The following is a 15671-nucleotide window of genomic DNA, read 5'->3' on the forward strand; positions in this document are numbered from 1 at the left end:
ACGCTATGTGGCTCCATCAGAGACAGGGATTGACAGTTTGTAAGTCAGGCAGTATTTGAAGCCCAGTGATCCGGGCATGTCAGGGAGAGTCATCTCAAACAAGAAGGGAGCAGTAACTCTATGGGAGCCAAAACTTATTTGCCTACGGAGGGGAATAAGGGTAGAAAAGCAAAAAAAAAAAATTAATATATATATATATATTAAATAAAATAAATAAAGTAAGTATTAAGGGCAAACTACCTACTGACTATAAAGTGAAGTCGCATCATAGGCACATTTAACTTATGCGATTTTAACTATACACACTTGGCAAAACAAAAAACAAAGAAAAATAATTTAAATACTGTACCTGTAGTGTGGGCGATTCCATCCACCATTCCACTCAATGAGCATTTGACTATATGCGATTTTCGCCTTACACGCTGACTTCAGAACCTAACCCCTGTGTAAGATGTGACTCCCCTGTACTACCAACTATAAACTCTCTTATCTAAAGGCTAATCTTATCTAAAGATAAGTGAGGATGCTGATGATTGCTCCGACTCAAACCAAAAGGTGGTAGAGAAGGAATTGATGCACGACAGCGACAGAGCATGCATGACCCAACCAGGCACCATTTATCAAATCCTTATCAACTATTTATAAATGGAACCTTAAAATATAAGATGTGACCACACTGCCTTTCCCACAAACATGTTATTTCTTCTTTTTATAAAGAGTTACAATTCTTCTGAATGACAGGGGAAAGACCGGCATGCTTAGATACACATTTATATTGCTGAGGTTTCAGTCCAGAGACAGCAATAATAAAAGCTACCATTGACCAACACCACTCTTTTTATGGTGGTCAGAATCGCAAGGTTGTGATAAAGATCTGCTTTAACTACTGTAGCACACATCATGTTTTATGAAAACCCATGACAGACTATACAATTTGTGAAGCCTTATTTAACTGCCAACCTTTAGTTAAAAGGCACACTTATACTGGATTAATTGGCAGAGTAAGGCCCAAAACTTGACTCATGCCTCCACTGTTAAAAAAAAAAAAAAAAAAAAGTGATTCTGGTATATTGTACATTATGTACAGAATGTGACAGTCAGTGGAAACTGTGGTAGTTACACAGCAAGCCTGGTTACCGCAACTGTTCTATCACTTGCTAACTCCAAAATTAACTTGGATCACAGCTGAATACAGTCTTCTAAAAGAAGTCATTTTAATCTCTAATTGTTCGCTAACAAAAACTCTTTTCATGGAAGTAATTGGATGCAAGCCAAGCATCTTAATAAAGCACAAACCTAGGGTCTGATACTAAGACACTTTATGCCGGAACAGGAGTATGAAAACTGGAGTTAGGACAAACAAGCTCCATTCCCCACTCTACCACTAACCTGCTTTGTGACACTTGGGAAGTCACGACTTCTCTTCCCATCAACAGGGGGTTAAGAGTTAACTAATGCGGATATTAGATAAAAGGCACTGAAGTGGTGATTTAAGTGAAAAATTAGTTCACGTGCACTTGGACAGAAATACTGTCACATGGTTTGAAAACTGGCTAAAAGAGCAAACAACTCTCCTGGCTTAGCACCTCTTGGTTGGCTGATGTCAGAAAAAGGACATTGGAATTTACTGTTAACAATTTAAGTTTGCTGGTCTGATATTGGAGGAAGACTGGGTGGATAAAAAAATCAGTATTTAAAAAAGAACATTAAAAAAAGACTATTAAATCAATTTTATAAACATTTCAAATAGATTTTTTAAAAGAAAAATGTATTTTAAATCAAATTTGAAACTATGATAACCTATATTAAAGCCCAAATTTCCTACAATCTATTAAAATAATTCAAATAATAATATTCAAGCAGTAAGTTTGCTGCCAAGGTTTTAAAGAAAGCCAAACACCCATATCTGATGAAAGTCACCGGCTAAGCTCCTGGAACCAGAGCATGCTGAAGTGTTAAACTAGCTTTGCACATCAGTAGCCTCCTTCTGTAGGTGCTGAGAAATTTTCTTAATGTCTGTTTATTCAAACTAATCCAGTTCAATGATTAGTTCATTCAGAGTTCAGAAACCGATTGGGAGTTAAAAAAAGGAAGGAAAGCTTGTTTTCCTCTTCCAATCTATAAATACAAATGAGGTGTAAGAGAATGAGATCTACTAGTTCTAAGATCTTGAAGGACATAGTAAATAGAAGCAATTAGTTCAATTCTAACTATAGATAATACTTCCTCTGTTTAATAAAACCAGTTAGCTTGAAATACAAAACATGTTTTGATAAACATTTTTCTTCTTATGTGTCCCAACACTTTAAAGGTAGGTTAGATTTATTAAGAAAATATTTTTAAAATGGCAGTTTTGTGCACTTTAATTGAATTCCAGTTTCCATCCAAATGCAACTTGACACGACAAGTGAAAAACATCTAATCTAATAAAGAAATGCATCATTCACCATTTTTTAACAATAAAAAAGTAAAACTTACGAATCTAAATAAATGTATATTAAGCTAAATAACTGCTTAAGTAAGTGTGTATAAATATAACGTACCCTCCTGGTGAGTAAAAAGTACCATCAAATATAGAGTAAAGGCTATATTTAGTTGCAAATCAACATGTTTTAATGGGAATAAATCTTTCTTTAGGAAAGTAATTATAAAGTACAAATACAAAAGACTCAAATCGATTATTTAAATCAAGATTTCCTGCTTACTGATTTAAATCATTTTGATTTAAATTAATCTACCATAGGGGCAAGAGAACCAAGGTCACTGACTCAGCATCTCTAACTTGCTGGGCTAATGTCAAGACACTGATCTCTTTGAAATTTCTGGTCAACAGCTGTAGTATGCTGCTGCTATCCAGACTTCTATGAGGTCACTCTAGCTTGCTGAGCTGATGTTGAGAGAGAGACAATCCTCTGAGGTCTGTGGTTCAACATCTCTCACTGACTAGATAAAAGAGACCCCAAGATGATTATATGGGGTATAGACCAACTAAGCATAACTTTTCTGGATAAATTAGACTGCTGTTGATCACTTTATGATTTCCAATGGTTAATGCCTTATTTTGATCAACTGTGTAGCAGCAGAAACAAATTTACATACCACCATTTCGAAAAATCTATCTTGGATCTTGGGGAAAGAAAAATGCTTTAGGAAAAATAATTAGACATTTACCCACTCTTTGCAAAAATCAAAACAGACATACTAAAGGCAAGACTCCTATCTACATAAAGGCAATAAGTGTTTCAATGCAAGAGCTCCTCATTGAGCTGTCCAGAAGAATTGAATCAAACCAATCTACCTTCTGACATTTTAAAAAGATGTTTCTAATCAGTCTTTAGAATATACAATCACTCACTCTCTTTCAATTTATTAAGTGTTGTCTCAAGAGAGCTGCAATTATATAGAATCATCATCAGCTGCTCATTTAAAGAAAAATCAATGTTCAACCAAACTAATTTAAAAATAGGGATTCTTAAAGCAGATGTGAAGTTCTATCCTATTTGTTCAAATTGTGAAATGCATTTCCCATGTCCTAGCTTACATAGCATCGGACTATCAGTGTCTGTCTCCTTATTTCAATACTGTTGCTTTTTAATCAATCAGTTTATGATAAAATTAAATGTTTCCTCCTTGCTATTCTAATGTCTTTTATACTACGGACATTAGTTCTTTTAAATCTATTTGAATATTATTTTAAAACAGCAGGCTAACTTTATGAACTTACCACCACCTGTCATCTCCACATCTTGGGTTAAATTTGTATTTTCTGATGTGACCTCTTTGGGACTATTTTTCAACAAAACACTCCTGTAAACCTGCAGTACGTGGGGAAAAATGCAGTTGGTCAAGTAACACAAGAAACTCAAAACTTAGATTAAATCACAGTTCTTGGGTTAAATGCATATAACATTCATTCTCCAATATTAGTATGAGCCTACTTAAAAGAGAGCTTGTATCAAACATTTATCTATAGGTAAGACAGTGTTATTTACTCACGTTGCTGTTTGCTTGTGGCTGGTTTCTGTAGCTTTTCATTATGTCCTGAAAAGTTCTTTCCTCTTTGGTCACCTGGAAACGAAAAAACCCAAGAAGTACTATTTGAGACAAAACACATCTATGATTGTTATGTATCAGATGGGTAGCCGTGTTAGTCTGGATCTGTAAAAAGTGACAGAGTGTCCGTTGGCACACTATAGACTAACAGACATATTGGAGTATAAGCTTTAGTGGGTGAATACGAAGTGGGTATTCACCCACGAAAGCTTATGCTTCAAAACACCTGTTAGTCCATAAGGAGCCACAGGAGACTCTGTCGCTTTTTATGATTGCTGTATTACAGCACATAAGTACTTATGCTTGTTTAAAAGGGAAATTTTCCAGAGTTTTCTTGATCTCATTTAGTCTGAAAAAAGTAACAAAGCTAAGAAAAGTAAATGATACATCAAAAGTAGGAATAACTCATGTATTTTTTCTGGCCTACAAAAAGCTGATATGTAGTTTAATGAACAGCCTGATCCACTTTTCCTTTCCATGACAGAGAAAAGCACATTCATATTCAACAGCTCTTAGTATGTTGAAAGACTTTGGGGTTATGTAGGGCTTCACAGTAGTGGGAATAGAAGGCAGCCTTCACTTTCCAGCCCACACACAATATGACTTCTAAACAGGTGTGGATGGGAAAGCAGATCCTACAAGAAGTTAGCCTTATTTCAGCAGGGAAGAAAAAGATGAACATGTTTGATTTCAACATGCTTTATTCTTATATAGCTCAATTTGTGTGGTTTTGCTGTGATGTGTATTTCAAGGATATGCTTTGTACATTTGATTTCAAATCCATACTATACATTTTTCATGTGCATTACATATAGCTTGAACTTGCACATTAAAAAATGTACTTCTGACATCTGAATATGACAACATGAGAATAGTTTTTAGTTAACAATTCCTGCTGTTCATCTGCACTTCTAAAATTACTGCTCACAGAAGCTAAAGCTTAAAAATGACTTCTTCCCCTTTCCCTTCAGCAGCTACTCCTGAATTGGAAAAGAGAACAATTATTAAATAAACATTTTAGTGATATTTGAAAATTGGATTTCTTATTCTTTGTTACTGGTATCGTCCTTATTTTCTGGAACAAGATGCAAGGTTACAGGGACACATGTTCAGCTCTGTTTCAAGGTAAACAACATGTATCATCAATTTTAATAGCAAATGATCAACACTTTTGCAGTGGAACTACAAGAAAAGTGTATCAAGATCCACTTGCTACAGTTGGGCTGTCAGGTCTCATTCCACTGGAAGCAACACTTCAGAGAAAGGCAGGAGAGATTGCTCAGTGGTTTGAGCATTAGCCTGCTAAACCCAAGGTTGTGAGTTCAGTCCCTGAGGGGGCCACTTAGGGATCTGGGATATAAATCAGTACTTGGTCCTGCTAGTGAAGGCAGGGGGACTGGACTCAATGACCTTTCAAGGTCTCTTTCAGTTCTAGAAGATTGGTATATCTTCAATTATTTGTTTTTTTTGGGGAGGGATAAGCTCAGTGGTTTGAGCATTGGCCTGCTAAACCCAGGGTCGTGAGTTCAATCCTTGAGGGGGGCATCTGGGGAACTGTGGTAAAAATCTGGGGATTGGTCCTGCTTTGAGCAGGGGGTTGGACTAGATGACCTCCTGAGGTCCCTTCCAACCCTAATATTCTATGAATCATACAGCTGGCACTTACTCATTTAGTAAGACAAGGGAAAACAGAGATCATTCAATGGTGGTATTTTTCTGCAAACCTTGTAGCAGTGTCCAAACTAATCTAAGATTTAAGGATTGCTTACAATTACTAAAAGTAAAAGCAAGTAATTGCATTCCATGGCAGCTACATTCCACAGGTAATACCTCCTCTCAATTTGTCTTTCCTATTAAGGCTCACTGGGCAAGTCAATTTAATATTCTCATCCCATTCACCACACCAGAGTCCTGGTCTGCGACTACAGCTCCCAGGTGCTACAGTAACACAAATAATTACATTGCCACCTTGCCTAGTTTGAGTTCTGTTTTATTTTTTTCACTTGAGTTTGCATCAGTCAGAAGTAAGATTACAAAACTCCCATTTGTGTGATAAGTTGGGCTGTTTATAGCACCTCAAAACATAATGTGAAAAGCTTGCACATCCCTTTTTATTTCTTAGCAAAACATTTTATTGCTAAGATAGATTCTTAGCTAGGTTCCTCAACCTTAATATCCTGTTTACGCAACTGCTAGAAGACTTATTTTTCTGAAAAAAAGTGAAGTGTGGCTATATAAAGTAAATTATTCCATAGAGGTGCAAGCCCCAGCAGCCTGTTTGTTAGTGCTCTGAATAACTACATAGATGTACTAGACCAGGGGTAGGCAACCTATGGCACACGTGCCAAAGGCAGCATGCAAGCTGATTTTCAGTGGTACTCACATTGCCCGGGTCCTGGCCACCAGTCCGGGGGAGGCTCTGCATTTTAATTTAATTTTAAATGAAGCTAAACATTTAAAAAACCTTATTTATTTAGTTTAGTTATATATTATAGACTTACAGAAAGAGACCTTCTAAAAACGTCAAAATGTATTACTGGCACGCAAAACCTTAAATTAGAGGGAATAAATGAAGACTCGGCACACCACTTCTGAAAGGTTGCCGACGCCTGCACTAGACTATTTCTAGTCATAGTCTCTCACTTCATAGACCAGCAGGGGTGCAGGCAGAGCACCAGAGATAGGCAATGTGAGGCAATCCCTTCTGGAGACAGAATATAACTATGTCCTTCCTAGCTGATAATGGAACAGTGTGAATGGGCTCAAAAAAAGGAGTGCCATCCAGTCCTGAGTCAAAAGGATTGTTGATATAGGACCTTGAGGGAGGAAACATAAAGGAAAGGAAAAGATGACTTCAGGGCTTCATCAACTTCTTGGAAGCACCTCCCCTCCCCAATAAGATATCAAGAGTAAAGCAACTGGATAGTAGATTTTCAGTTATTTTATTAGTTGATGGAAATAGCTTAAGATACAATACTTCCTAAAACCTATACATTACCTTTGCCATAATGTAAAAGGCACAAAGGAGGAGCTGATCCAAATGTCTGTTTTTCATTAGATCAGTGCAATGAACTAATGTGAACTCAAAACATGTCCATATCTTCCTGCGCAACTCAATGGAAACATCCAGTTTTAAGCACAAATCACGCAAGCGCACACTTGCCAAATGATACACCTGGGAGGGAAAACAGCACAACAGAGAGTGAAGCCAACTGAATCTTGAAATCTAGTTTTATCACAATTGTGAGTCTTAAAACAAAAAATGTCAGCAATTAAAGGGAAGAATTCCAGGAAGCAATTTTTTTTTTTAAACCTGTACATGTTCATCTCAGAAACAACAATTTGAGATGGATGGACAGTATGTACTCCAACTCCATGACTATATAGCTAGATAAGTGCTGCTACCTGTCAGTTTAGCACCTTTTGGATCCCAATTCCAGCTCTTTGTTTTCTAGTTCCAGACAAATCCTCCACAGCATCAAACACATTCAAAATGTTAAAGCAAGGAAAACAACAAATCAGAATCCTACTTAAAATACCATTTGTTTAACCAGAAGCAATTTGCCTTCATGACACAGAAGAGATGTCTAGCTCCCACTCCGCTAGTTTTCTTGTCTCTTAGCAACCAGAAATTAGAATAGAAAACTTCCATTCCTGTAATTGAAACTCAAATATCTACAGGTAAAACTCTGCTTTCTGCATGTTCAAATTCATAAGTCCAGAATTGACAGGATCTATACAGCAATCCCCTCATACAGAGCACCAAATTCAAGAGTGGCTAAAAATGAGATTCCATCAATTAAAAGCTACTCTAATAAAAAGTGCTAAATACCAAAGTTGCCATCCTACAAAGGGTTCTGCATGGAAGAATGTACTCAAACACTGAGTTTTCATCTCAGTCGTACAGGCTTCAGAAATACAAAGTTTGATCCAGCTGGCCAGTATAATTTAACAAGCATTGTACCTGAACTACTCTACCTACCTGACCACATACCTTGGGACCCCTCCAGATGAGCAGGAAGTTTGAAGAGGTCATATACTGTATTTACACCCAAGAAGAGTCTTGGATTAACCTACACAGTATTTATCAGGTTTCTTTTTAAAAACACCTAATTCAGATGAAAACCTGAGATGACCTTGACAAGTGCAGCATGATTAACATTCTTTCATTAACTTTAAATGTTCTTTCCCCCACTATGAGAACTAAGAACACAAAGACATTTATGTTTGGAAGGAAAAAGAGTAGACTAAAAGTTCCACAAGACAGGCAGAAGAGAAGAATACCCTTTTGTGCACAAGAGTTTGAATTTGTATAACCTGTAACCAAATGGTCAAAACTCCCTTAAAGATGGAGTTTCATCAGAAGCTTGGATTTTAGCTGTCCTAGCAACAGGGAAGAGTAGTTTTGCTTATTATATAATTTTCCAAGCACACAGTGAAAGCAGATAAAGATGCATAAAACCACTGTATGATTGAAAATGAAGCTTGCACATTGGTCGGACATTACTTTGGACCAACTTAATTCTCAGCCCTCTTCAGACACAAGGCAGGGGATAGCAGCTGTTTGATTGAAAGCAGAGAACGAAGCTCCATTCTGCCTGTCAGATCCTAAGAGAAATCAGAATCTCTAAGAATACGTTTTATTTTCTCTCTCTGTAACAAAGTACTCCAAGGAATGAATTTCTCACTGCTACTGTTGCTGGCTGAAAACTATGGTCACCAGGAATACAATTAAATAAAGAAGCTGGAAAACTCCAACAGAGAAGCATACAAATACTGCAGGTACTATGATTTAAGTTTTTGGAAGGCAGATTAAGACAGATCTAATCAGGTATACTCAGTGGGTTTGCTCATGTTTATGTATAAAGAAGTCTCCCCTCACCTTCTCTCTCTTTAAAATAGAAATGCAAGAGGAAGGCAGCAAAACTCCTATAAGTTGTTCATGCTTATTCATCCCTCAAATTCTTTCCTTCCTCTGGTAAGCAAGCATGTTATTCCTCTTCCTGAATACTGTCCCAGAGGGCTTAATTATCCAGCACAGCTTTGTGAAGCCCCACATAAGCAGCCAATTCTGGATGGGCTGGTGAGTCCAGGAAACAGATGTTACTTCCAACAGAAGAGATGACAGAACAGAATTTTCAGAGACAGGAGAAGCTGAAATAAAAGTGTGTGTCTGAACACTGATCAGTTACAGGAGGACAGTCTTCCCTTCAGCATGTCCAAGCCACACATCTGAGAGAGGGATGATGAAAGTTTCCCCAAGTCCTAGTTCAAAACCCATTAGAAGAGAAAAAGCTCAGAGATTTAGCAGAGAAAACATCCTCAAGGCAGCGATCGATCCAGAGGGGGTCGATTTATCCCATGTAGTCTATGTGCAATAAAGCGACTGCTGAGCACTCTCCCGTCGACTCTGGTACTCCAGCTGTCAACTTACCACAGTGAAGACACCACAGTAAGTAGAGCTAAGTACGTCAACTTGAACTACATTGTTCACATAGCTGAAGTTGCGTAACTTAGACTGACACCCCTCCCAGTGCAGACCAGGCCTTATTTGAGGCCTTACTCCAGCCTATGGGGTCTATGTGCATTATCTCCCCTCTCTGAGAATTTCTGGCAAAGCACTAAGGAGTTGGCGCTAGTACAGCTATCTGCACCCTCAGCAGAGCTGGGGAGGCAACTAGATCAGGTATAAGGAACCAAAAAGTACCAACAATTTGTGGCTAGCTATTGTGGCTAGCCTGTCAACCAAGGAGATCAGAGAACAACCCATCTGGCCCTAATTAGTGGATCTGAAAAGCAATTTTTCAGTAATAGGAGTTAAAAGCATTTTCCAGCACAGGTGCCTTTATTAGTGCCAAAGGAAAAGTAGCTCAACAACACTGGAGTATAATGGAACAGTTTGCCGAGAGACAGACAAGTTTAAATATAAGCAAGCATTAACAAAACAGAGCACTTGGTCAATAAAAGATTACTTCATTCAACTTGTCTCTCTAAAATAGAAAAAGTCATTTAATACAATGCAACTCTTGGCCAAGATATTTACCTTTCTGTAAAACAGTGCCAGGGAGCCAGTTTTCTTTGGTTTGCTTCCTGCTGACGGATGTGCTTCCTGCGCTTGATTCATACGGGAATGGTTTGGAGATGCACCAATTAAAGCTTGAGCAGTGAGAGGTACTTGTCCATGACTCTCTACTTTAGACTGTTGAGATAAATTCACTGAAATGGGAATCAAGGTGATCCCTCCAGTGTCGTTTGTAATACCTGAAGATATATAGAAACACATTATTTTACAGCCAAGCTGCATAGTTTAATTGCAAATATAATCATAATTCACAGAAACAGTTAATGTTAAGATTGTTCTGCAGTGTTTGATGTCAAAGGAATCCTCCTTTCCCTGGCAGTGAATTCATAAAGGAACAACTTTATCATACTCTGGAAAAAGGTTAAAGGGAGGGACACTGTAAACGTGAAAGATCACACTTCCGTATAAAAGTATTGTTGGTACAAAATTTACTAGAAACATTAAATATTCCTATAACTGAAAACTAGCAACATCTTATTTTTTTCCAGTTTACTTTGTGCATAGTCAGTTTCACTGTTTCCCCCTTATCAGTTTCTCTCTCAAGCATCAAAGTGGAGAGAAAGAACATAAATGTTTTTAATCAATTTCAGAAAAAAACCCAAGATGTACTGTTTAATTAGAAACAAATCAAACAAATATTCTGAAATTGACACATTTACAATAACCTAGCATTGACTGTCCCTTTAACAAAAGTTACTTATGTAACTATGGTCCTTTGAAATGTGATGCAGACATGTATCCTAGTTAGGAGTGTGCACTTCCAGTGCACTGGAGCCTGCGACTTTCACTAGCAGTACCTGTAGAGGGGCAGTGCTTGTCTCCGTATAGCCAGGGGAGGGGCCACAGAAGTGGGGTGGGGGCGACACCATCCAGTTCCTTCATAACGAAATCCCATGAGAGGAGACTCTGATGCAGAGGGGACAGAGGGTGGGTCATGGAATACATGTTCGCATCATAACTTGAAGAACCACAGTTACAGTAAGTAACTTTCTTCTTCAACTAGATGCAGATGTGTATTCCACTTAGATAACTCATAAGCACTACCACAATCTGTAGGCAGGGCTCAGAGTTTACTGGAATAGGGATCACAGGACCATCCTTCTGAGGCCTGCATCTGCTCAGGAAGATGCGATAATAGCATAATGGTCCATAATCGTACACATGGACAACCACACGGCTGCTCTCCAAAAGTCCAGTAAGGAAATGTCACTGAGGAATGTTATCGATGTTGCTTGCACCCTCTCTGAGTGAGCCTGTATCCGCTGAGGAGGCATAGCCAAAGTTATCTGACATAGTCTTGATATAGGATGTTATCCATCTAGAAATGGTCTGTGCAGAGACTGCTTGCCCCTTCATGCAGTCAGCATATGACAAACAGGCAAGACTACGCACAAAATGGCTTAGTCCTGTCCAAATAAAAGGCTATATATGGCCTGACATCCAGGGTATGGAGTCACTGTTTCTCCAGGGAAGCGTGTGGCTTAGGGAAAAACACGGGTAACTGCTTGGAAGCAGTAGGTCAGCAGGAACACCCTTTACCTCGTGGAATCTAACGGGTCTAATGAACTCAATTTTTATTTAATTTTTTGAATGGGAACCATGATTATCTTTGTGGTGTTTAAAGTGAGTCACAGACTGTCAAGCAAATGTAATGTGGTGTCGACGAAGTACGGGAGGATGTGGATTCTCTTCCTCCTGATATATGGCATGACACACCATGCATTTGGTGAAGACTCAGGAGGCAGAAGAGAGGCCAAATGGGACAATAGTATAATGAAAACGGCATTCTCCTACCACACAAGGCAGAAATTTCCTCTGGTTCAGTAGAATCATCACGTGAATGTAAGTTCCAGAGCAGCAAATCAGCCATTCTGAGACCTTGTGAGGAGATTAGCCGAGAGTGACCCTGCGAAATCTCATGTATCTGATTAACTTGTTGAGGCTGTGAAAGTTGAGAATAGGTCTCATCCATCCTTGGATTTCGGTATCAGGAAGTATTGGGAGTAAAAGCTGTGGCCTTGGCTGTCCAGTGGAACTTCCTCTACCACTCCTAATGTTACCAGAAAGCTGACCTGCTTGTGTGTCTTGTGAGGGGAGTCTCTGAAGTTGGATTTGGGAGTCAGGTGTCTAGCCTGATCTGACAGGATCTAGCACCTAGCTGTTGGAGACAACTGAGTCCCAAGCATTGCAAAAGTGGGCCAGCCTGTCCCTAAAGAGACAGAGACGGTGGAGTATTGACTGAATCAGTGTTCTGGACTAAGGAGTCAAAATGGGTGTTTAGCCAGCACTGAGGGAGGGTGTGTGGACTGTCCAAAGCCAGAGATTGACTGATTTCTCTTGTGGGATCTATCCCTCTTTCTATGGTAATCCTGCTGCTTCACAGGGAAAGGCTGTGTGAAGAAATGCTGTGGGGGATATTGTTACTGCTGCTGTGCCCCATAGTAGCATCGTTGTGCGGGTGGTCTGCATACTCCCAAGGGCCTCAAGGTAGCCCCAGAATCCTTAGAGTGCAAAGTGTTATCAGTCTTGTCCAAGAACCAGAGCTGGTGCTAAGAATAAGCAGTATAAGCTATTGCTTAGGGCCCGAACCAGCTCATGGGGGCCCCCTATTAATTATTGGTATGTGTTGTGTGCTATCAAGCAACATTCTGCAACAAATGCCTGAAACTCTTCATGCAAGGCCTTGGGCAACTGGTTCTTGAATTCAGACATGGCTGACCAATTGATGAAATCATACTTGGACAGCAAAGCTTGATTTGCTGTAACTGGAACGAGGTGCATATCACTGATCAGGAGGGCCACTCTCCCAGGGAGGGCAGGCTATAAAATGTCCACCAGTTTGTATATGTTCTCTTGGAGAAACTCCACCTAGGCACCCAGGGATGCAGCTATGTGGTATAAAAGGTCCTGATACATCTTAAAGACCTCCAGTACAGAAGGAGAAGATGAACCAGGCAGCATGGCATTGTCTGGCGATGAGGACAATGGTCTTGGCTAACACACAACTGTCTCTTACTCCCAGGAAGACATACCCAGGAGGGAGGACTGCAGCAGCTCCACAGGAGGAAAACCACTGATGCCTGGACTTGTGGCTGATCTGCAGTCACCACCGTTGGGTGATTTCAGCTTTCAATGGGATGAGAAGCATCCCACTGAGTCCAAAGAGGCCACTGATAAGGGTAGGTGCATTGGTGACCAGTAGGAAGCTGACCAGGGACCAGCATCCCTACCACTGGGCACGGAAGCCATATTGGTCCACAGGTAGGCCTCAGAGCTCATCAGGTGATGTGGTGCAGAAAGGTGACTATTCAGAATCAGAAGAGCACTTAGATCTCAGGAATATGGGCAGAGCGACACCTCAGGGAGCCAACCGGTGGCCCGATTCATCTGTCGCCCAGAACAAGGCAGGAATCAGTGCCCCTGATGAAGGCGGTATCATTGATGCAAAACATGCTGGTGCCACATGCAGTGTCGGTCCCAGTGCAAACAATGGTACCGGAGTGCCCGAGTGCATCAATACTGAGGGTGATAAAAGTCTCCATTGGAACACCTGCAGCGTTGAAAGCAGAGGGGCCACAGAGGGTCCTCGTGCCAAGATCCCTTGTACCAACCCCAATATAAGCTCCATCCCCACCAACGGAAGAGGTGCATCTGAATGCAATGCCGATGGATACGAGAGTTCAGCAACTCACTCCATTGGAGGGGCTATTGGGTGGTGCATCTCTGGGAAAGTCCTGGATCAACGATAAGGGTTGGGACTGAAAGGGTAGAGGAGGGTCTGCGGCTGCCTGATATGTCGATGACATGAACAAAGTATCGGCATTTCCCTCATTGATATCGGACACATTGGACACTTGGAGATCAGAACCAGAGTTGACAGTACAGCGTTTCTGCCCTTTCTACTCAGTACTGGGGAAGGTTTAGAAGGTACCCATGCCATCGTGCATGGTGGAATCAGTGCTGGGACAGTCCATGCTTATCCTGGGGGAGGCAGGAGTTGCCCTGTGACCTGGAATGGTCCTGATTGGTCTTGGAAGACCCCTTCCTCGGCACCAACAGAATGGCTACTACACATCTTCAGAGAGGCGCCTGCCCTGGAATGAGAAGCAGCAGCACTTTCCAAGCCTGAGGGTGATCTTTGACCCGAGGGCCTTGGTATCTGATCAGGTCACGTGGCCTGTTCAAGCAGAAGCTGCTTGAGACAAAGGTCCTGTGCCACCCGAGTCTGCTTCTTGAACGATCTACAGATCAAATAAGGTTCTTTAAGGTGGGCCTTGCCAACACAAAGCAAGCATCGTGTGTGGGTGTCACTATTGGGAATGCTTCTCCACAAGAAGGGCAAATCTCGGTTGACACTATCTACTGCCTACTAACATTAATGATAAACAATAAACTAGGCTAAGAGTAAACACGTGGTTGTAAGACAACAACCACATGGCTCTGACTTCAGCCACAGAAGGTGAGAAGGAACTGATGGGGGTCAGGGTAGCACTGCCTCATATAGCCAGGGAAGGGGCCACAGCTATGTGTCACCCCTCAATAGGTACTGCTAGGCAACAGTCTCCAGCTCTCGCGTTCTAGGCATATACACACCTAACCACAATACACATCTGTATCTACTCGAAAAAGAACCCTGGCTTATACGTGCTTTTCATTCATCAATCAAAGAGAACTGTATAAGGCAGGGTAATCATCACCCCCCCCCATTTTACAAATAAAGAAATTAAGACAGGGTTACTCATCCAATATCACAGTGAGTCAGTGCCAAAGTCAAGAATTAAACTCGTTTCCTGATTTCCAATTCTGTGCCTTATACACTGGACATGCTGCCTTTCATACCACCCCCTCTCAACCTTGCATTTAAGAACTACATCTTTTTTTTCCTTTTTGATCACAGCTGCTAGACCAATTCTTAGAGAAATTTTCCCACTTTCTGCCAGAGTGTTTCTAGCCCTGGAAGGATGTAGAGCCAGGTCTACCCCTAAATATTAGGTGGGCCTAGCTACATGGCTCCCAGGCATGAAAAATTCACATCCGAAACATGCAGTTAAGCCAGCCTAAACCCTGGTATAGACACCACTACATAAACAGAAGAATTCTTCCATCAGCGTAGCTAACATCTCTCAAGGGGGTAGATTAACTACAGCAACAAAGAAATCTCTTCTGTGGCCTGAGCAAATGCTTATGCCACGGCACTACAGCAGCTTCACTATAGAGCTGTAGCTCTGTCAATGTAGTGTAGACAAGATCTAAGTTATAGGCACCTAAAATCACATCCTGATCAACATATCTGGTCTCTCCTCCATTTAATTCCTAAGCGGTTTTAGAGGCAGGTATCCCACAAACTACTAAAGTTAAAAAGGATGGCTTTATGCCAAAAGCTTGAATTCCTAGATTTCAAGTGGTTATAAGGCATTTGTTTCTAGCCCTATGGAACTCTAAAAGTGAACTGCAAAAGCAATTAATTCAGACTAGGTGGTCACACTTGTGAATCCCAAAATAAAGTGCATTTGTGCATCTGATTGTGCACAGGTCA

The 15671-nt window shown here is 40.5% G+C and overlaps 1 protein-coding gene across 8 annotated transcripts in view; it reads right to left on the reverse strand.

Annotated features, from left to right (window-relative positions):
• The window catches only part of RBL1 (RB transcriptional corepressor like 1), a 97868-nt gene that overhangs the window by 12688 nt on the left and 69509 nt on the right, over positions 1-15671 (reverse strand). For 6 of the 8 annotated variants that reach the window (XM_030533545.1, XM_030533549.1, XM_030533547.1 and 3 more), the window contains 4 exons: positions 10097-10314; positions 7052-7228; positions 3997-4068; positions 3725-3815 (listed from right to left, as the gene is read on the reverse strand). In XM_030533545.1, coding sequence (XP_030389405.1) covers positions 3725-3815; positions 3997-4068; positions 7052-7228; positions 10097-10314 — 558 coding nt within the window. Of the gene's footprint in view, positions 1-388; positions 2119-3724; positions 3816-3996; positions 4069-7051; positions 7229-10096; positions 10315-15671 lie in introns of those variants that run through there. The other 2 variants (XM_030533550.1, XM_030533546.1) reach the window with 2 other exon arrangements.

This window comes from Gopherus evgoodei, chromosome 14, assembly GCF_007399415.2.
Source record: "Gopherus evgoodei ecotype Sinaloan lineage chromosome 14, rGopEvg1_v1.p, whole genome shotgun sequence".
Classification (NCBI taxonomy): Eukaryota; Metazoa; Chordata; order Testudines; family Testudinidae; genus Gopherus; species Gopherus evgoodei.